General features: G+C 41.6%; 1 protein-coding gene across 1 annotated transcript; it reads left to right on the forward strand.

Annotated features, from left to right (window-relative positions):
- The first annotated feature begins 172 nt into the window (after positions 1 to 172).
- LOC148023266 (ABC transporter F family member 5-like) lies at positions 173 to 19,385 on the forward strand. The gene is made up of 9 exons (XM_087696308.1): positions 173 to 1,841; positions 2,226 to 2,567; positions 3,646 to 3,786; positions 3,877 to 4,056; positions 4,641 to 4,796; positions 6,209 to 6,310; positions 6,409 to 6,537; positions 6,629 to 6,733; positions 18,858 to 19,385. Exons 1-9 carry the CDS (start codon positions 840 to 842, stop codon positions 18,951 to 18,953), a joined length of 2,253 nt encoding a protein of 750 aa, XP_087552434.1. The 5' UTR covers positions 173 to 839; the 3' UTR covers positions 18,954 to 19,385.
- The last annotated feature ends 2,786 nt before the right edge of the window (positions 19,386 to 22,171 follow it).

Below are 22,171 nucleotides of genomic sequence, written 5' to 3' on the forward strand. Positions count from 1 at the left end.
AGGGGGTGTTGGGGATCTGCTTTTGGCCAAAAAAGTGGAAGGCAAGGCAATTTATCGATTTTAAAAATACAGGGAAATTTTGAGGATGAAATCAATCCGGGAAGAAAATTCAAGAAGAAAGGAGGGATCACGATAGCCAATCAAAGGGATACAAAATTGTTCGGGAAATTGTGGCTCTGGGATATTTTGTATTTCCAGGCAGAGAGCCGACCTCCAGGATATAGGAGCCTCGGAGGTACTAGTATATGCTTGTGGCAGGAGAAGGTGCCCTAAGTCTCTCTCGCATCAGCATCAGCATCATCAAACCTCACCTTCATCGTCATCATCAGCTGTTGTGGCTGGCCTTTCATCACTCTTCCAGCAGAGGGAGAGCAGCAGTGGGGCTCCTGTCCACAGTTTTGACACCGCGATTGGTTTGCTGGTTTACCAAGGTTTCCTTGAACATAATTTCAGTTGGCCTTTACTCATAAAAGGGCTTCCGGGGCACAGTTTTGCATTGGATTGCTGGTCTCATAAGGCTCGCTTGATCAACAGTTCAGCTGGGTTCTCTCTCTCCTCTCTCTATGTGTACAGGTTGAACTTTCAGTTTGGATTATGGTCTCAATTTCAGCTCGGTATACTCAAGAAGGGCTCTTGACAGTTTGCAGCTAAATTTTGCTTGAGCTCTGCGTCTGGCAATACAGGCTGTTCATTGGAAATTGAACTGGGCCAAAAAGATTCTTTAAGCATAATTTGCCAGGCTGTTCCACCATAAGTTCACGTGGCTGTTCGGTTAAGGCTCTATCTGGTTTCCCATCCTGTAAGCCTCCAAGAGGTCAGGCTCTCTGCCCCACCAAGGAATGGAAGCAGGGGCACTGAGTCTCTTGTCTTCCTCGATCCAAGGTCGCCAAATTTCACCACATCCAGTTAAGCATGATGTGCCTTTGGACAAGTTCAGCCAATGTCCAGACAGAAGCTCACGGATGAGATTGGAGACCAAGTGCTTTGCCACTGATTCTTCCATGATCGGAGTGACACAAAATGAGAAGCTCTCAAGACTTACCTTTGAGCTTCTCAGAAAGAGTCAAAGCATTCATCAGGGGTGGTGGGCTACGTCTAACTTGTTAAATGGGCCTTCGGCTACAGCTCATATGTGCTCCCCCATAGCGGAGGTCAAGTCCAAATCCAAAGGTCATAGAACAATTTCCCCATATGCTGTTGCCCTGGAAACAAAGGTGGATGCTTCTGTGTCCTCTGACATAGACTTGACTGAGAACAGGTCTGCAAAAAAAAGCCTCAGTGGTGCTTCCAGTGTTTCCTCTGGTGTCAAGTTAGAGCATATAAGCAAAACCTATAAAGGTGCAACTGTGCTCAAAGATGTGAGTTGGGATGTCAAAAAGGGTGAAAGGGTTGGACTGGTAGGTGTGAATGGAGCTGGCAAGACCACCCAGTTGAGAATAATTGCTGGGATAGAAGAGGCTGATTCTGGGAATGTCATAAAAGCAAAGTATAACATGAAGATTGCATTTCTTACACAAGAATTTGAGGTTGTGCCTAGCCGTACCGTGAGGGAAGAGTTTATGAGTGCCTTTGAAGAGCAAATGAAGGTTTCTCGAAGGCTTGAGGAAGTGCAAAAAGAACTGGAAGCAAGTACTGAGGATCTGAACCTCATGGGAAAACTTCTAGATGAGTTAGATGAATTGCAAAAGAAAGCACAGGCAGTAGATTTATATGATGTGGATGTCAAGATTAACAAGATGATGCCTGAATTGGGTTTTTCTCAGGATGACAATGATCGACTCGTAGCTTCTTTTAGTGGTGGCTGGCAAATGAGGATGTCACTAGGAAAGATCCTTCTCCAGGTACAATTCAGGTCTTTAATCATAGGTTGGTTTGGGCCTCTCTTTGATTGTTGAAACTGCAGAATACTACACTGCAGCACATTTGTTTATAAGTTCAGCTGAATTTTGCAGCACCATGGTGACTTTAATCTTAATGTGATAGGACTGTAGCAGTTTATTATTAATTTGTACACAAAAGTGGTTTATTTGTTGTGAGCATATGCCTGACCCTGACAGCTAGAAGCTCTTATGTGATGCATGTGTTGGAGTACACCAACTGAGTAGGATGCCATTTTTTCTTCTCTGCATTGTGTGGTTATAATGTGTGAGAGGGTTGCTTTGTTGTTGATGTTGTGCTTCCTCAGGTTTTCATTGCTTGCTGATGGGGTTTGGTTGGTGCCACAGGAACCGGATCTTTTATTACTGGACGAGCCAACAAATCACCTTGATCTTGATACAATTGAATGGCTAGAGAAATATCTTAAAGCCCAGGATGTACCCATGGTTGTTGTTTCACATGACAGAGCTTTCCTGGATCAGTTATGCACCAAAATTGTAGAAACAGATCTGGGAGTGTCACAAACTTTTGAAGGGAACTACAGTCAATATGTGCTGGCAAAAGCAGAAAAAGCTGAGGCACAGCGGATAGCATGGGAAAAGCAACAAAGGGAAATTGCTAGAACAAAAGATATTATTCAGCGACTCAGTGGTGGTGCAAATTCTGGGCGAGCCACTACTGCTGAAAAGGTACAGCTCAGATTCTCTGTGTTGCATTATCTGATATCTACACTAGTATAGCAATTGCCAAGAGAGCTGCAAGGCTATTTCTAATGAAGTACAAATTTGGTTCACCCAGTTGGGATCATAGCTAGAGATAGATGAAGTGGCTCATTTCAGCTCGTGCAGATTGGAATGTTCAATACTTGTGAACAGCTGCAAGGATGTTTCTAATGAAGTAGTCTAGTTCGTACACCACATGGGTTGGGGTTATAGCTAGAGATAGATGAAGTGGCTCATTTCAGTTCCTGCAGGTTGGATTATCCAATACTTAGTTCGTAACTACTGTTCCAAAAGTCAGTCATCTGGTGGTGCGAATTCTGTAAAGGGGTTTGACAAATTGAAGTTTGTACAGGCTTGATGATGTAGTGCTTTTGAAGTGTTTTGAATGATATTTCCATTAAATAGTCTTGCATTCTCGTCCTTGTCATAACTGTGGTTACTCAGGTCATGTGCTCACTTTCTGTTTGGTAATACTAGTTTGCGCATACACACCTCACTGGCCTAGGCCATGCATCAGATTTCATACACCATATCTATATGAACCAGACCTCTATGGACCAGAAATGCAGAAGACGTAAGTGTGAAGTGGTGGATCTAAGTTGTTTGATTAAGTCAGTTCCAGTGTCCACTACAGTTGACAAATCACTCTTGGGAAGGGGGACACAATGTCTTAGAATTTTGAATTCTTGAACTGAACAAATGTAAACAATATGTCTGACCGGACAATTGTGGTTAAATGCTCAATGCAAGTCTCGAGGCTATGTGCTGACACAGTCACTTGCTAGGGCATCTGATTGTATTCTTTTCTATGACAAAACTTGAACTATCTTCTTCAGGGTCATACAAGTAGACTTGAGCAGGCCTCAAAAGGAAGCAGTATTAAGCCTTGATTTAGCTGTAAATTAGTAACTACTTTTTGTGTGTCTGTTGTGGGGTAGCATTCAAGCTGTTTCTTAAATGTGTTTCATGGGAGTTTTCATTTGCACGTTATTTAAGAAGTCGTCTTTTTGTACTGCATGCTTATGTTGATCTTTCTGTGTAATAGCAATTGGAAAAGATTCAAAATAAGGAGCAACTTGAGAAGCCTTTTGAGCATAAAGCAATCAGGTTTCGGTTTCCTGAATTGGAGCGAAGTGGTCGTCTTGTTGCTGAAATAAAGGATCTACATTTCAGATATGAGGGAAAGGTATACATGTCACAAGGGAATGTATAAAATACTTTCTACTTCTAATTTTTCCAGTGTGTTCAAAACTCAGATGTGCTCATGTGTCTGCAGGTGTTGTTTGAGGAAGCTAATCTTTTGATTGAGAGAGGGGAGAAGCTTGCAATAATTGGACCAAACGGTTGTGGAAAAAGCACATTGCTACAACTTCTAATGGGCATTGAAGAACCGACTTCTGGGGAAGTTTGCCTTGGAGAGTACAGAGTAGTCCCTAATTTTTTTGAGCAAAACCAGGTTTGGATCCCAGCATTCTAAGGGTTCTAGTGAGGTAGTACTTATTTGATTACGTCACAGGATATGGGTTGTTATGTTAATCAGTTGAGAAGTAAGGACTGGTGGAAGGACTTTATAAATTTATTTCCAGCTTGAGACATGGTAAATAACAGCCTTCACCAGTGCATATGTTTCAAAGATTTGAGGGAACATAGGATAAAATCAGGCCTGTTTTTTGACATGTGTTAAGGGACTACCAAAATTGCAAGTGTATGATTTTAGACTAGTTCTTGATGGGCTACCAAAATGCTACAAGTATATCGTGTGCAACGAGGGCTTAAAACATGGGTGTGGCTTTAAGCCCAGCTTTTCACTTTTCATGCAAAAACACAAATTTGAGAGATGTCAGTTGTAACAGTTGTGAGGAAGGAGGTCCAAAAGAGTAGGTTTGTATGCTAAAGTGGATAAGAGCAGCTAAGTTGGAAGAAACTGGATCCGTCTATGAAATTTGCTTGTAACTCTGGAGTTCTTATTTGCTAGGTCTGAAATTTAAGGAGGAAAGTTGTGAGTAACTAAAGATAGCTGATGCTTTGGGTACATTACAGGCAGAAGCTCTAGACCTTGAGAAGACTGTCCTGCAGACTGTGGTAGAGGCTGCAGAAGACTGGAATTTGAATGACATACGAGGGCTCCTTGGGCGCTGTAATTTCAAAGCAGAAATGGTGGATAGAAAAGTGTCATTTCTGAGTGGTGGAGAAAAGGTCAGTGCTTTTTCCAATGTAAAAGGTTTTGACTGTTTTTGTCTAGGTACAATGGTGCAGTAATTGTTAGGAAATGTAGCTCAGGAACTTTGATTTTGCTTCTGGGGTATGGAAATGGGTTTTGTGTTCCTCTCTTTTCTTTGCCCCATTTTCTTCACTCCCTCACTTCTCTCTTCTCTAGCCAGTGTCTTAGGCTTTTCTCAAAACTGTGTTTGTGTTCATTGAGTGGCTACTGCATTGGTAAGTCAATGTGTTATCAACCCGTGGACCTGGTTCAAATTTTTCTTTTTTTGGATTCCTACTACTATATGATAGATCGAAGAATTGAATCCAAGGCCTCATGGTCACCATGTGCTCAATCTGCCAACTGAACTACACCAACACACAACACATGTGCACGCGCGCGCGCGCACACACACACACACACACACACACACACACAGTCTCTCTCTCTCTCTCTCTGGGAAAGGGTAATTACCTTTATCACTAGAAATGCGAAACACAAGAGTTGCAATTGAACTATATGGTTGACAAGGAAATTGAAGAAATCACAGGCTACAGCCTGCATAGAAAGCAAATCATCCCTAGGAAGGACGGCTGCATACTAAATGATGCTAAAATGCTAACAGCCCCAGAAACACAGAAAGTGGAAGGCAATGTTCACATGTTCCTCATAGGATCTGCCTGCCTGACAATGCATGTACACATTATCCAGGTGCAGAATTGTGATGATATCCTAACATTAGAATCTATGCATTTACTCTTAGGTGAATGTATTAACATGTATTGCTGCATGAGTACATCCATATTATCATTTTTTAAATCAAAGGATTTAGAAGCCTTTGAAAAATGTAAAATACAAATGATGAATTTCCCACGAATTTTAATCAGGTTATGTATTTGATATATAAAATACAAATGATGAATTTCCCATGAATTTAAATCAGATCATGTATTTGATACGTGTCTAATTTTGCATTTGTATGTCAGTCTTGCAGGTGTATATGCCTGGATATATCTTGTTTTGAGCTGTACACATGAGTGTTTGAAAGTCTCTGTTTTCAAATGCGTAGTGCTATCAATTTTCACATGCAAGCTGGTTAAAAATGCCCTGATGTAGCAAATCTGTTAAATTTGGAATACTGAAACTTTGTGTCATAGACCATGGCTTTAGTAAGGTCAAAAGTATCTAAGTAAAAGTAAGCATGCTAATATTTAGTGTGCAGCAGCATTTCCATCTGCTTCTTGAACATTATTTGCTCTCATGGGCTACTGTGAAGGTTTTTGACTCTGTTATTTTTTGTGATTTCATTTGATCTACTTTTATGCATCCTATTTCTGGATTTCAGAGTACTGTGCTACACATCTTGAAATTTTTGTATAAACCAGTTGGCAACTGAACTTTGTATCAGGCACGATTAGCACTTTGCAAATTCATGGTTACACCATCAACATTAATAATTTTAGACGAACCCACAAATCATCTAGACATTCCTTCCAAAGAGATGCTTGAGGTATTAATCTGTACTTTACAACCTGGCAGGTTCTTGACTAGACTTATCTGACAGATGTGCAGCAAGGATTGTACTGAACATTTTATGTCTCTCAACAGGAGGCTTTGCGGGAATACAAGGGAACAGTTATTGCAGTTTCCCATGACCGATACTTTTTACGACAGATTGTCAATCGAGTAGTGGAGGTGAAGGACAGAAAACTGCAGAATTATGAAGGAGATTACAATGTAGGTTTCTGCAGGTTATTGTTTATTTCAATCTTGTGGCTTGTGTTCGTTTCTTCAGCTGTTTGACCTTTCATTGCTTCTTTTTGGACAGTACTATCTTGAACAAAACTTGGAAGCTCGAAAGAAGGAGCTTGAGAGGGAAGCAGAACTTGAAGCAAAGGCTCCTGTTGTCAAGGCCAAATCCAAAATGTCCAAGGTTTGTTGGTAGTCCTTCCACCATCCTTGCAAGGGGCTCTTTCTTGACTTCATGATAATATTGCACATATTACATTGCTAAGAATTGACTGGTCCATGTTCTCATACTATCGTCTTTTAATCAATTCTGTTTCCTTTGTCCTGTTTGTGTACAAAAGCTGTTGTTTGTTGACACCAGATTGAAGCCATTTGAGTTTGCTATCATCTTGATCTAGCTAAATTAAGTTCCTGAGACAGGCCCTTGATGATTAAGTTTTAGGGCCTGAGTTTGCAGTGTGAGCAGGGGTGGGAAAGAAAAGTTCATCATGTATTATGTGGAAGTTGTAATTTCAAAAACCCACACATGCTCTTTTTTTTTTTGTTTTTGTAATGGGTAGTTATATTATATGAAATCACATGAGGAACGCAAGAGTCACGGCAAAGGAGCAGAAGAAATTGCCATATGCCAAGGAACCAAGTCCTTGCTAGGGAGAATATCAGCATGCTGAATGAGATCTAATTGCCAATGTAGAAGACCCTTAAACCTACTCTCTCTCTCTCTCTCTCTCTCTCTCTCTCTCTCTCTCTCATATCATTTAGTTGTATTAGAAAGAATCAGCAGTATATTTAGCCACATGGCTTGCATGAAAACCAATGTTGACACTTAGAAGTGATTCCTATATTGAGTTGGCCCAGGCAGCCCTTATCCAAGTCAACTGAAATACTTAGGGATGCACTAAATTACAATCAATCTGAGAGTGAGGAAAGTATAATTCCATCTCATAGGTCTTAGATGATGAAGTGAATTAATAGGTATGCTGTTCTGAAAAACAATAATGAGAGGAGTGGACATTGAGAGGTTTGATGATGAAGAATTGGAGGATGACGATGGAGATGGTTGTGAGCCACTTTAAGAACTTGATGTGAAATGAGAGAAAGAGCTGTCTCCTTTTAAGGAAGACTTAATAGTGCAAAGAGGAAAAGTGGAGTAGCACAAGATAAGTGTCTAGCCTTTTATTACGCAACGGGACAAGTGTTGATGAGGACAAAGTGGATGATACTAATTATCTTGTGTAGGCTTGTATGATGCACCATGTGTTGGTTGCTAAATACTATGGGCTTATGTATTAGGGACGACCTATAGGCTTACAAGTGTCTAGTTGTATAGTTGTAGCTTCTTCTATTGGTATATAATGAGCTATTATTAGTGGTTGGTGAGGCTTAGCATCTGATGCTTCTCTCATTTCTGAACAATTGAGATGGAATGGTTCTTGGCATGGTGTACCGAGCTTCATTTCCCAAGAGTGGACTTAACAAAGCTACTTAAAAATTTCAGCTAGCACATAGTAATGTATTGGTTTGATGGGGATCCCATCCTCAGTAGGATCCTTGTACTTTGTGACTTTCATTGATGACTTGACATGTTATGGTTGGATTCATTAAATGAAGCTCAATCTAGAGGTGACTGCTTGTTTTAAAATTGTCTTAGCCATGGCTAAAATTGATGTGATTGTTAGTGTTGGGAATAAAGGGCCATTGTGCCTTTTATATGTGCACGGGTGTGAACACACCCTTAGCACATTGTACTTTCATACATATATCTATCTAAAACCTAAAGTGGTACACTCGTCATTGTACCGAAAAAATGTGTTCACTCTCTACTTTGCTCACTCGTACTCTCTCTGTCTCCCTCATTGAGCGTAAGGTTTGTCTATCTCTATCTCCGTGTCTAATCGATTCCTTCAAACTAGTATCAGAGCCATCAGGTTCTGCACGCTTCTCGAGACATCAAGCATGAGCTGCGGTTGAGGCGTTTGTACCTCTCGAAGTTCGAGCAGGACAGGCAAGCAGGTCGTGAGGCGACTGACGGGAGCTGTAGCCTGAATTAGGCAGCATTCTATCACACACGCAATAGGTCGTAACCTACGGAAGACTCCAGCGCGGAGAGTGTGCACTTGGCCCCCGTCGTGGAGTGGCGGGAACTATAGCCGTGTGACCCCCAGCGTGGAGCGACGGGCGACAACCAGTCGAGCAGGTCTGTAGTATCGCAGTGTGGCGGACTGACAACCAGCAGTTGCGACCAGGCCAGCACAACCATCAACACGTGACGCAGCCGGCGCCTGGCGAGGTTGCAGTTGACGGGACTGGAGGCGTGTTGCACGGCAACCACACGAATGGGAGGGGGCTGCACGAGTGACGAACGTCATGCAGCCGCACGGACCACGGGCAGTCAAGGCCTATTTAAAAAAAAAAAAATTTGAAATCAGAAAATTTCAGTCTGATTTACTTCCCGTTACCGGGTGTTCGCGTGCACAAGCAAAGAAGGCAAATCTTGGCCAGAAATTTGGGGCTTTTCCCAGATTTGGGAAATTTGATGCAAGACAAGCAAATCTGTCTCAAAAATTGCAGGAATTTGTGACATTTTGTTCCCAACATTTGGGGCTTTTAATGTACATGTGCAATTTGGGCTGAAATTAACTCAATTTCTCGACATTGAGGCACATTGGACCCCGTGCAATTTGGGGCTTTTGCGATTTGGGCAAAATTTGTGCTGCATTTGGTCATTTTATGTACATGCAGGTTGAATTCCGTGCAATTTGGACATCAACACTTGGTGAATTTGGGGGTTTTGCTAAAATTGTTTTATTTTGGCAAAATTGGATAGTCCTATGCATTACAGAGGAAATGTAGACGTGTGTTTGATGCTTTTGAGCACAAAATTTTGGGGCTTTTGACCGTTCGTGTCAAATTTTATGCCCGTGGGTACACGTACAACAGAAATTGCAGCTGAAATTTTGGGATTTCTCATGTAATGTGATGCACATGCCCTTTGGAACAGCTGTAATCAGTTGGATAATGTTGTAGCACTTGGTTTGGTGCTTCTGAAAACTGAATTACAGATCTGAAATCTGTACTTCTGCGTGGTCATTTATTGCTGATTGGTACTTGTTTGTACCTTGGTCACTTGGGTGACAATTTGGGCCTGCATTTACTGGTTTTTTGGTCACTTTTGAGCTGAAAACCATGGCTGGCAGCAATGACAGCAGTAATTTGATGCATATAAAGAAACTTGAAGGCGCACATAATTTTGCAGTGTGGCAAAAATAGTGCTACAATATCCTGTTACAAAAGAAGCAGGCAAAGCCGATCAAAACTAAAGGGGCAAAGCCTGCGGACATGGATCAGGACGATTGGGATGAGTTGAATGAGCTTGCACGCTCAACCATAGAGCTATCGATTTCTGATGCCTTGCTCTTCAACATTGAAGGTTTGGATTTTGCATATGCTTTATGGACTAGACTGGAAGAATTATATGCACAGAAGAGCGCTGCAAGTAAAGTGTATTGGCTGAAAAAGCTTATGGATTTGCGTATGAAAGAAGGTACAGCAATGTCTACTCACTTGAGTGAGTTTAACTCCATTTTCAGCCAGCTGGTTGCCTTGAAGTTTATGATTGATGAGGAATTTAAGGCTACTTTCTTGCTTTGCACTCTATCAGAGAGTTGGGATACATTCAGGACTGCTATGAGCAATTCTAATGTGATCCTTTTGTATGCTGATGTAGAGAGTGCTCTACTTATGGAAGAGATGAATCGACAGAACAATGCATCCAGTAAGTCTTCCAGTGCTTTGCATACTAGGGACAGATCACAACAAAAGGGCAAATATGATGGCAAGGGACGCAGTAAATCACGTGGCAAAGACGTTGAATGCCATCATTGTGGCAAGAAGGGTCACTTTAAACGTGACTACTACAAATGGAAGAAAGAGAAAGGAAAAGGCAAGAAGACAGATGATTGCAAGGAAGAGAAAAAGGACAGTCAGCCTAAGAAGAGCAGTGTAAAAATTGAAGAGGTGAATGTAGTCACTCATGATAGTGATAGTGGGAGTGATGTACTCTTTGTCTCTTCACATTTTGGTGCACATGCTCTACTTGCAGATACAGATGATGACATGCATACCTGGATTCTTGATTTAGGCGCTTCCTTTCATGTCACCCCTCATCGTGAGTGGTTTTCCGCATATACAGGGGGTCGAGATGGTGTTGTCCATCTTGGGGACAACTATGCATGTGAGATTGCAGGTATTGACAGTGTGTAGTTATAGTTTCAGCATGGCTCTGTCTTTACACTTCAGCATGTGCGGCATGTACCTCAGCTCAAGAAGAGCTTGATTAGCACAGGGGAGCTCGATGATGATGGTTTTCATACCACCTTTGGTGATGGAAAATGGAAGATCTGTAAGGGATCTAGGGTTATTTCCAGAGGTTGCAAGAGTGATACGTTGTATCCACTTCATGTATCTAGTGTGCGTGACCATGTTGTTGCCGTGACCGAGTAGCTAAGTGTTTCTTTGTGGCATGGCCGGTTGAGACACATGAGTCAAAGAGGAATGAAAGTGCTTTCTCGTTTGGGTTACTTGCCTTGTCTTCGTTATGCTGATTTTGAGCACTGTGATCATTGTATTTATGGAAAACATGCACAGACTCCTCACAAAAAGTCTCTTTCTTTGAAATCTTCTCCTCTAGAGTTAGTACATTCGGATGTATGTCAAATGCCAGGATTATCTTTAGGGGAAAAGAAATATTTTGTCACCTTTGTCGATGATGCTACACGGAAAGTATGGCTTTACCCTATTCGTAGCAAGGATAAAGTGCTTGACAAGTTTAAAAAATTCTTGGCATTGGCTGAAAATCAGACAAATAAGACACTTAAGTGTCTTTACTTTGACAATGGTGGGGAATATGTGTCCAAATCCTTTCATGCATTTTGTGACAACAAATTGATAAAGAGGGAGCTCACTGCCCCTCATAATCCATCCCAAAATAGAGTTGTAGAGCGTATGAATCGGACCATACAGGATAAGATCCGTATGATGCTGTCTCATGGTGCATTACTCCATGGTTTTTGGGCAGAGGTTATGACAGCCGTTCACTTGATTAATCGGTCACCAAACAGGTCTTTGGGGGGGGGGAGTTCCCCAAGAAGCGTGGTCGGGCAAACCACCTTCATTTGCTAATCTGAAAGTGTTTGGTTGCGAGGCTTTTGTGCACATTCGTAAAGAAAAACGCAGCAAACTTGAGTCAAAGTCTTGTAAATGCATTTTCCTAGGATATGGTGACGAGGGTGAAATGGGGTATAAATTGTGGGATCCCGAGAAAAGGAAAATAGTACGTAGCAATGACGTTATCTTTCGGGAAGATCGCATGCACAAACAACTTGAAAAGACTGAGGAGGTTCGTAGGGTTGTATTCTGGGAAGAAATACCTTTTGGACAGCAAAATGTGCCCGCTGTACAGTAGCAAATACCTGCTATAAATGAACTTGTAAATGCAGGAAATGATCAGTCAACTATTGCCCATGAAAATGAGCCATTACATGTGCAGGAACAGCCAGGACAACAAGCTGTTAATGCTGATTTGCAGGCTGAAATGCCAGGACAGCATGCTGAAAATGGAAATTTGCAGGAACAGCCAGCAAACAATGACCATTGGTTTAGGAGATCGTCTAGGGCTACTAGACAACCTGACAGATTTGTTCCTGGTGCAATTAATGTGGCTGAGTATGTCATGTTGACAGACTGTGGTGAACCGTCTTGCTTCAAGGAAGCAATGGACAGACAGGATAGCAAGAAATGGTATAAAGCCATGCTGTCAGAGATGGAATCTCTTGAAAAAAATGGCACTTGGGACTTGGTGCAGTTGCCTAAAGGGCAGAAAACCTTTCCATGCAAATGGGTTTACAAAATGAAAGTCACTTCTGGTTCCTCACCAAAGTACAAAGCAAGATTGGTTGCAAAGGGGTACAAACAGAAGCATGGAATTGACTTTGATGAGATTTTCTCTCCTGTAGTCAAGATGACTACATTGAGAACCATTTTGGGCTTGGTTGCAGTTGAGGATATGGAGCTCATACAGATGGATGTAAAGACTGCATTTTTACATGGTGATCTGCATGAAGATATATATATGCAGCAGCTTGAAGGGGTTGTGGAAAAAGGGAAATAACAAATGGTATGTAAACTCAAAAGGAGTTTGTATGGGCTGAAAGAAGCTCCAAGAGAATGGTATCATAAGTTTGATACATTCATGCAGTTCCAAGGCTTTCATAGAAGTCAAGTGGATCACTGCTTGTACACCAAGAAGGCAGCAGATGGCAACTGCCAACCTGATTATCTTGGTTTTGTATGTTGATGACATGCTGATTGCTGGCAAGGATACTTATGCCTTGGATTCATTGAAGCAAAGTCTTAATGGCAGCTTTGACATGAAGGATCTGGGTGATGCAAATCACATTCTTGGCATGCGAATACTTAGAGATAGATCTAAAGGTTTACTCTATCTATCTCAGCAGGAGTATATCTCCAAAGTTTTGCAGCGTTTCAATATGGAGGGGGGGAAAAGAATTGGGGTTCCATTGCCTCCATATGTGAAACTCAGTGCAGAGGACAACCCTACATTTGATGATGAGAAGGCTGAAATGGCCAAGATACCATATGCTTCAGCTGTTGGCAGTTTGATGTATGCTATGGTTGCTACACGTCCTGACATTGCTAGCAGATACATGGCAACCCCTGGCAAGAAGCATTGGGATGCAGTGAAAGGTATTATGAGATACCTCAAAGGCACAAAGGAGTTGTGCATCTGCTTTGGAAAGCAGAAAGCATCTGTTGTTGGCTTTACGGATGCAGACTATGCTAGTCATGCGGACTGCAAGAAGTCCACTTCTAGGTATGTGTTTACTTTCACAGGAGGAGTGGTCTCTTGGATCTCCAGGCTACAAAAGTGTGTTGCATTGTCTACTATAGAGGCAGAGTATTTAGTTGTCACTGAGGCATGCAAGGAGGCTTTATGGCTTTCACGTCTGGTGGGAGAGCTTGGTATCACAGAGTTACTTGTTCTCCATTGTGATAGTCAGAGTGCTATCATGCTAGCACGAAATCCTGTCTTTCATGCAAAGATAAAGCACATACAGGTGAAGTATCACTTCATTAGAGATGTACTTGACAGCAAGAGCATTGAGCTTGTCAAAGTGCTTATAGATGATAATCCTGCAGACCTTCTCACTAAGGGTCTTCCGGCAGAGCGGTTTGCTCATTGCCGACAGATTATGGGAGTTGGATAGATATATTTATTTAAGCTTTGTACATACTTAGACTTAGCTGATTCTTTTCTCCTCTTAAGGCACATTGCCTTTAGGTGGGAGGTTGTTGGGAATAAAGGGCCATCGTGCCTTTTATATGTGCATGGGTGTGAACACACCCTTAGCACATTGTACTTTCATACATATATCTATCTAAAACCTAAAGTGGTACACTCCTCATTGTACCGAAAAAACGTGTTCACTCTCTACTCTGCTCACTCGCACTCTCTGTCTCCCTCACTGAGTGTAAGGTCCGTCTACCTCTATCTCCATACCTAATCGATTCCTTCAATTAGTTTGTTACGATATGCATTGGTTTAGGGGGGTAGTATATGTGACATGAGTTAAATGCATGTATTGCTAAGCGTCGCATAATCCATTACACCACAAAATGGTGTGGTTGAAAGGAAACTCAACTCTTATGGAGGTGTTAAGGTGTAGGCAAACTCACAAAGAGCTTGCACATAGGCTTCGGATGGAAGTAGTTATGTAGTCGGTTTAACTCCTCAATCATTGCCGTGCAAAAGCACCTGTATTCGGATGGAAGTAGTCATGTATTCGGTTCTACTCAATGCACTTGACTCAATGATGCCATATGAGGCTTGAAATGCACGAAAGCTAGTAGTGAACCATGTGTGTGTTTGGGCATTTCGCATGTGTCTAAGTACCATTGCCGTGTCAACACTAGCTACACGACAAGGCAATAAAATGCATTTTTGTGGAATGTAGTAGAGAAAGTGAAGGGTGCTATTTGCATCAACCCTCAAAATCATCAGCAGTGGAGGTTCTATATTGGTTACAAATGCAAGTTATCCCTTGTCATAGTGCAAAAAGTAGCCCCATGTGGGTTTACATCATGTGTTCAATACATGTTGCCTTAGTTTCAAAATGATGCATCGAAACATGATATTTCAGCAGCCTATTGGGGTGATAATGCAACATCGGTAGCTTTGCCGTTGAAAATATGAATTTGATGTAGTGGCCAAAGAGAGGACTGCTATTAGGGAGTCTAAAACAGTCCCAAGATGGTTGTTAGACACATTGTGTGCCATCAAAAAGTCCACTCCACTTCTTTCTAGAAGAAGAGTAGCCACTTGCCAAGCACGAGGTAATTGTCTTGCTTAGGCACTTGTTGCTATAGCATGCAATGAAAAGCCTATTTCTTTTGAGGAGGATGCTTTAAATTGTATAGCATTGGATGGTAGTCATGCACTTGAATGAGATTCCATTGATAGGAATGGTATATGGGAGTTATGTGACTTGCTTGTAGGCAAGCATACCATAGGCACAAGGTGGGTGTATAAGCTCAAATGTAAATTAGATGCTAGCATTAATCCTAGAAAGTAAGGGCTTGGTGCCAAAGGGTGTGCATATCCAACAACATGGGAGTGACGACGATGAGTATGTTTTATCCGCTTCACGTATGAGTACTATACGGAGTACTATTGCATTGGCAACACATTGGATTGGGATGTGCATTGGTTGGATATGAAGACCACCTTTCTAAATGGCAATTATATAAAGAGATTTATATCATGGGACCTCGAGGCTTTGTCAAAAAAGGGTTTGAGGGCAAGCCGTGCTGATTGGATAAGGCCTTGTATGCTTGAAGTATGCACCTTGAGCATGATATGAGGAGATCTATGCTTACTTGATTGGTCTTGGTTTTTGCAACTCACTAATAGAGAGCACATTATAAGTTTGCAAGGACGGTGAGAATCTATTGATTGTTATTCTTTATGTGGATGACAATGGCATGCTATTGATTGGGCTGATTTGCAGTGATGTTGTGATGTCATTGGTCTTGGGCTATTGTACTACTATCTTGGCATCTAATTTGCTTCAATTGAAAGGAGACTCTTCAAGCATCAAGCCAAGTATAATAGACAATTACTTCAATGTTTTTAGATGGGGGATTGTAAGCCCATCTCTACACCCATTGAGACAGGGGATAGATTAAGACTCCAGGATGTATGGGATCCATTTGATGCCTCTCTTTAGCAGCATGCTATTGGATGCTTATTGTACTTGTGCAATACGCAATTGGTTGTACTTGTGCAATACGCAATTGGAGATTCAATTTACTATCTCTCATGGAGCATTGACAAGCAGCCAAACATATCTTAACATATGTAAATTGTACTAGGACGATGGCACTCTTCTATGCACAAGGATGCCATCTTCACTTCGCATGCTCTTCAAGATTGTAGTTGGGCTTAACATTATGACACTAGAGTGTCCACTAGTGGGAATTTATTCATGCTTGAGGATTCATATATATCTTGGCTCAGCAATAAATAGACAATAGTGGCCACCTCTAGCTGTGAAGTTGAGTATAGGGCTGCTTTTACAACCATATTGAGATGTGTGTGTCTTTGATGCTTTGTTGGCTGATCTACATGTGGGATAGCAGTTGCCCACCATCTACAATGACATTCAGCCCGTGGTGGTTGCGAGACCAGTAGTTTATGCCTACACAAAGCACATTGAGATGCCTTATCACCATGTGAAGGAATAGCTCCATGTTGGATTGATCGACTTGGTTTATGTCCCTACATAGGACAATGTGGCAGATGTGTTTACAAAGGCTCTTCCAAGAGAAAAGCTTGAAGCCTTCTGCAAGGCTTAAGGCTTACCACCATTGGAGGATGGATTTGCCTACCATGTACATGCTCACACATTTGCTTGAGGGGGTTTGGTATGCATATCATGTTCCACTTGGCCGTTTTGTTATGAATGGTCTCTTTCACATGGACACTTTTTACCTTTGTGCTGGGAAGGTTTTTTGTCCCCTGCATGACCGCCCTCTCAGTGGGAGTACTTGAGTACCTTAGAGAGATTGTGTATTTGCACTTCATTTATTATGTAAGTGATAGCATTCTGACACGCACATACACGCATGCCAGTGCATGTGCGCACACACAATAGTATTCTACAACATGCATGAGCTTTGCACCAAACCCTTCTCTTGCACAAACTTTTCATGATTGTGCCATGTTGTAGAGTGTAACTGTCTATTTTGACAGATCTAGCCCAGACTCCCGAGGCATTGATCCTTTTTGTGTGTGAGTTTGGCCTAATATGCTTGAATGCCTGTCACAAGTGCCCAATTGGATCATATAGGTGGAATGTTTCTGTTCAACCCATTGAGTGGGTCCATCATAACTTGTGATCACTTGTTGGCTCTACTGCAATAATTTAGATATCTTTTAATTTCAAGGGAAAACAATTAAGCTAGTTGAATATATGAAATTTCATTAGGATATTTGTTCTTTTTTGGTTGAGTTGTGACACATCTCTCTCTCTCTCTCTCTCTCTCTCTCTCTAGATTACTATGACAAAGAGCAAGGTTATTGTAAGTGGTTAATAACTTAGGACTGTTCTGAAAGCTCAAGTCCAGCAAGAGAATGCAAAGCAGCTGTATGCATCAAGAAGTTTGAGTGTAGTTGGACACACTAGAAGGTGCAGGCCGCGCAGCACAACTGACTTTCAGGGCCCCATACCACTGTCGAGTCCCAACAGAATTTGAGCAGGGAGTTCTACCTAGCATTAAGCCTTGAAAATCAAGGGCTCAGTGCTGGCTGCAGGTCAAGCTGATGTGTTCTACCACCTGAGCTCTGGACTGAGAATGCAAGGAGCTGTAAGCATCAGGAAGTTTGAATTCAGTTGGACATACTTGAAGGTGCAGCACAACAGATTTTCAGGGCCCTGATCCAATTCACAGAAACTGATTAGAAAGCTCTCATCAAGCCTTGGACACCAAGGGCTTAGTGCCAGTTGCAAATCAAGCAGCTGTGTCCCACACCTGACCTTGTTTTGAGCTAGCAGCTCTGAATTGTCCTGCCACAGCCAACCTGTCGTGCCTAGCAAAATAGCCCAACCCACAGGCCTTTCACGCAATGCCTATGGGCAGGAAAGCAGCATCAACACAGAGCTGAGATTGACTTGAGCTGGCAGCGGTTAACACAGTGAGCTGAGTGGTATGTTGAAACCCACAATATGTTGAAACCCACAATGGGCTTGGAAAAGTTGTTAGTGAATGTACTTCTCCCCAAGGAAAGCTCCCATCACAGCGGTTGTACAACTAGAAGCGGAGGTATTCAACTTTGACCTTCAACTACCCTCTTTTCATCCACAGGGAGCAACTTGAACTTAAAGCTGTTGAACATCAAGTCTTGTTAGTTCAAGCATCTAGGCAACATTAGGAGGCTGGGTTGGGAACCGTCAACCCACCATTGAAATCATAGGGAAGATTCAAGTTTATGTAAGAACATTAATGATTTTCTCACAACTGAACTGGAGAGCCATAATGACTCTCTGGTGCAAGTAACAACTTCTTCATGGCAAGCTGTCTTCTGATGACAGTTTGGTGGTCCCGATGGATAGTATGTCGGAGAAATCTGTTGACATTGTGACAACACATGCCAGAAGATGGCTTCAATGCACATCAAACTAAGGAGATCAATTGTGTTAAGCGAGCAAGCTATATTCACCTCTCGCATTCCAAGGAATAATGAAACCTAAAATTCTCCAACAGGATAAAAGATTGAAGAGCACTGAGTTTTTGGCTTGCAGAAGATTTCACTTGGGTTGAGTAGCATAGTAAGCAGGAAATTTGACAAAATTATGAAGGTGGAGGGTTCCTTGATACTCCTGAGTCCTAAGAGATGCCAAACCTTGCAAAGCTAAGAATGTTTGTCTTCTGTCTCTCTCTATGTTTTACTTTAGCATCAATTGAACCCCCTATCCAGGGAAGGGGATATTTGTGTGTGTGCTACTCATGTAGAAAAAGGGAAACAGTATTGTGCATGTCGTATACTACTTACACAAGCAAGTAAAAGGGTTTAGTGATATTGTGACGTGTCCTCTGGCACTTTATCATGAACTTGCAGAGTGTTCAAATATGTCCTCTTTTTTTTTTGGTGGGGGGGGGCGGGGGGGAGGATTTTCGTATGTCCGAGTAAAACAGGTCTATTAACTGTGGGATCCATGCTGACATTACAGGCTGAGAAGGAGTTAATAAAGAAACAGAAGGCTCAATCATTCCAAGCAAGCAAAGCTAAGGGCAAGATCACAAAAAATGCAAAGAGGTGGAATTGAGAGATCACAAAAATGTGAAGAGGTGGAATCGAGAGCTTGTTCGGAAATGCCAGCAGAGAGTACTTAGGGTGAAGGCCTTTCTCTTTGGGAGCCCTTCCCTTTATCCTGGGCAAATCAATCTTTGTATATATCTCATCGGCAGTAACCGCGAATATGGAGTTTCAGCATTCCACTGATGATTCTGCTTCTGCAACTGTATAGCAAGCAATCTTCATTGCAACAGGAGCATCAGTTGACGATCCAATTCTTTGTCAGTCTGTACAGGAGACATTACAAGTTAACCATTCTGTGTCCTTGTAATGTTGATACTAAGCAGTGAAACAAAAAGGTAATCTTTGGAGTAAGCAGTAGTGACAAATCATTCCCATATATATATATGTATTGGAGATGCCAATGTTTAGTTGGTAATTAATGATATTAATGGTTGCATCATTAAGATCTTTGACATCTGTTGGGTTTTTTTCCGTTTTTGCGGGGCTTCTTGGGGGGTGGGGTGGGGTGGTATGTGTGTTTATATATAATGGCAGACCAGCTTGGGCAAAAGTTAGTGGTCAACCGGATTCAGCAATTTGTTTGTCTGCTCCAACAGATCTGAATGATAGAGAGTCATCTTTTGGCCTGCTTTGAGGCAAAATCATAGTGTTTGTTCTTGGGGTTTGTAATTTTTCTGTGAATGCAGCCAACGTGTTGGAATTGAAATTTAAAAAAAAGAAAGAAAAACCACATTATTATTCCCATTCCTCTTGGTTAGCTCTCTCTTATTCTTCCTCCCCTTGCTCTTCTGTCTCTCTTCTTCACTTTTGACCCAAGATGTTCACCAATAATGAAGCTTATCGTCTTTAGAGGTTCCTGGAACTTGTTAGGTAGTAGACTTTCATATTTTGCTATTTTTTATGTCGTCTTCATCCTCCTCTCTCTCCCTGAGTTAGGTCATATATAATGAGTTGAAGGTACTTGCAATCTCACTGCCGTCTCAAGCTTCATGTTGGGGTCCTCTCCCTGTGGCCTATTTATAGGTGCCTCCTCTCCGCTCTCCGCATTCATTATACATCTATCTGCATCTGTTGGAGAGGTGGAGATTGGAGGCAGTCTGGTGGTCGCCATAGCCGTGTTGCTTGTGTTCACCCTCTTATTCCATGGCCCGCTTCATCATTCTCTGAGTTCTTGCAATTTTTCTTTCTCATCCATCTCTTTCAGTGCTCAACAGGTGTTTCTCTGCTTCTGCATCGTATCTCTTTCTCACATGGTATCAGATGACTTGTGCTGTTAATCTTAGTGCTTAGTGCTATTGTTCCTGCTGCATTACAAGGGGAATTGCATAGATGATGGATGTGCATGCATGCATGTGCGTGAGCACCCATCAAAAAAGTGGGTATGACACATTTTTTCTGACAGATTTGTAAAATGCATGATTGTAAATATCCTTGTCTCGTCCATTACAAATTTGTAAACTGCATGACTGAAGACCTTGTGTTATCCATTTCAAGCACTTAACATTCGAGCGTACAATGGTAAGCATCAACGATTCATTATTACAGTCGTAGAATTGTCGAAAGCTTCCTGTGCAATTGACACTCATGCTGCACCAAAGCCTCCAAAACACCGGAAAAGTAGGAAGCCATACAATGTTTGGACTACGATGCATGCCCAAGCTTTTCTGGTTTCTATTATGTTACAGAAATGGCTGAAATGTGGCTATGCTTGATGTTTTAAGAAGGTGGCTATGGCTTATGTTTTTAGATTGACATCGTGTAAATTGTCTAATTTCTGGTTTAAACAATTCTTCCTTGCCATATGGCATTCTACAAATTATTTCTTAGCATACCTTAGAGCCCTAAAAATACACCACATTGGAGAAAGCATGAATGATGATAAAATGAATATATAGTTATGAAGTTGGACAACAATTGTGAACTCACACTCACACGCGCACACACACACACACACACACACACACACACACACACACACACACCCACACCCACACGCACACCCACGCACACACACACGCACATGCACACGCACACGCACATGCACATGCAATATATCAAAGGCACATGAAGTTCGTGGTAGCATTGCACAAAATTGGTTATTGTAATTGGCTTCTAGCAAATGTCTGACATAATATGTTTGTTGGTTTAGTCGCTTCCAAGTGCACAAAAATGGTTGAAAAGGTACCAAAAGGGAGGAAAGAAAGAAGTCACATAGATTACTGCACTTAAGTATGCTTGATGTCATTTGATTACTTGATGTAGTGGTGGCATTTAGTTAGCTTGATGTGATTGGTTGTTACACAATGGTGCACATCACTTGTTAAAATAGCATGCATGTATGTGCAACAAAAAAGAAAAAAGAAAAGGGTATTAGTGCATGATGTAATCAACTGTTGCACAAGTGCTCACTCAAAAATGAAGTTTGGCTAGCTTGAATCGACTACTAAATGATTGTACATCCACCATTACAATACCATGGACTCGTAGACAATCTTGGAAAAAAGAAAAGCACATTAAAACAATTGCAAGATTTGTTCTCTATTTGTAGTTGTCTGTATGTGCCTATGCAAGTATCTGTATGTGCCTATGTGTTATCTCAATTTATTAAGATTCTTTCTTTTTTTAGTGCCATAAAAAGTCAATTGATTGGCACTGTAGACTAAGTAGAAATATGTTATGTTCTCTTGAAAAGATCATGATCAACATTAGTAATAAATGGGCCATTAGCTAGCTTATTGTGTGGCCATCATGTATGTAGGGAAAACACTTGTCAAAGAAAGGGAATAATGTGGGAGGATCTTAGAAGGCTTTGTGCTCAGATGGACGTATGGAGGTCAACTCTTATGCTACTCATCTAAAGAATGCCCAAGTTGATTCACAGATAGTGCTACAAGCCTTGACTTGTAGACATACATAAGCTTAATGAAGCCAAAAGGGAAGCCCTTTTGTCATTGTGGAAGGTTTATAAGTCCTCTCAATCTCCCCATGGAAGCTCCTTGTGAGTAGTACTACTTTAATTTTGTTGCATTTGGGCTTTCATGGGTTGTGTTCCAATTGAGGTGTTTTGATTCATGTGATCATTACTTATATGGCGAGCAGACTTGTAACATGCATGAAAAGTTTGGCTCTATGTGTACATGTGAGCCTTTTGCTCTTGTTTATTTGGATGTTTGTCCTTGGGTAATGCTAAGAATTTTGTTACATTCATTGATATTTATTCGCATA

The sequence above is a fragment of the Lygodium microphyllum genome, chromosome 16, assembly GCF_053477565.2.
Source record: "Lygodium microphyllum isolate KBCC chromosome 16, Lygodium_microphyllum_v1.1.10, whole genome shotgun sequence".
Classification (NCBI taxonomy): Eukaryota; Viridiplantae; Streptophyta; class Polypodiopsida; order Schizaeales; family Lygodiaceae; genus Lygodium; species Lygodium microphyllum.

Bases quoted from the DNA above. Each gene is read 5' to 3' on its own strand.
- LOC148023266 (XM_087696308.1), top strand. From the start codon at position 840: ATGGAAGCAGGGGCACTGAGTCTCTTGTCTTCCTCGATCCAAGGTCGC. The intron at 2,568-3,645 runs GTACAGCTCAGA...TCTGTGTAATAG, and splicing joins GAGCCACTACTGCTGAAAAG to CAATTGGAAAAGATTCAAAA. The intron at 6,734-18,857 runs GTTTGTTGGTAG...CTGACATTACAG, and splicing joins CCAAATCCAAAATGTCCAAG to GCTGAGAAGGAGTTAATAAA.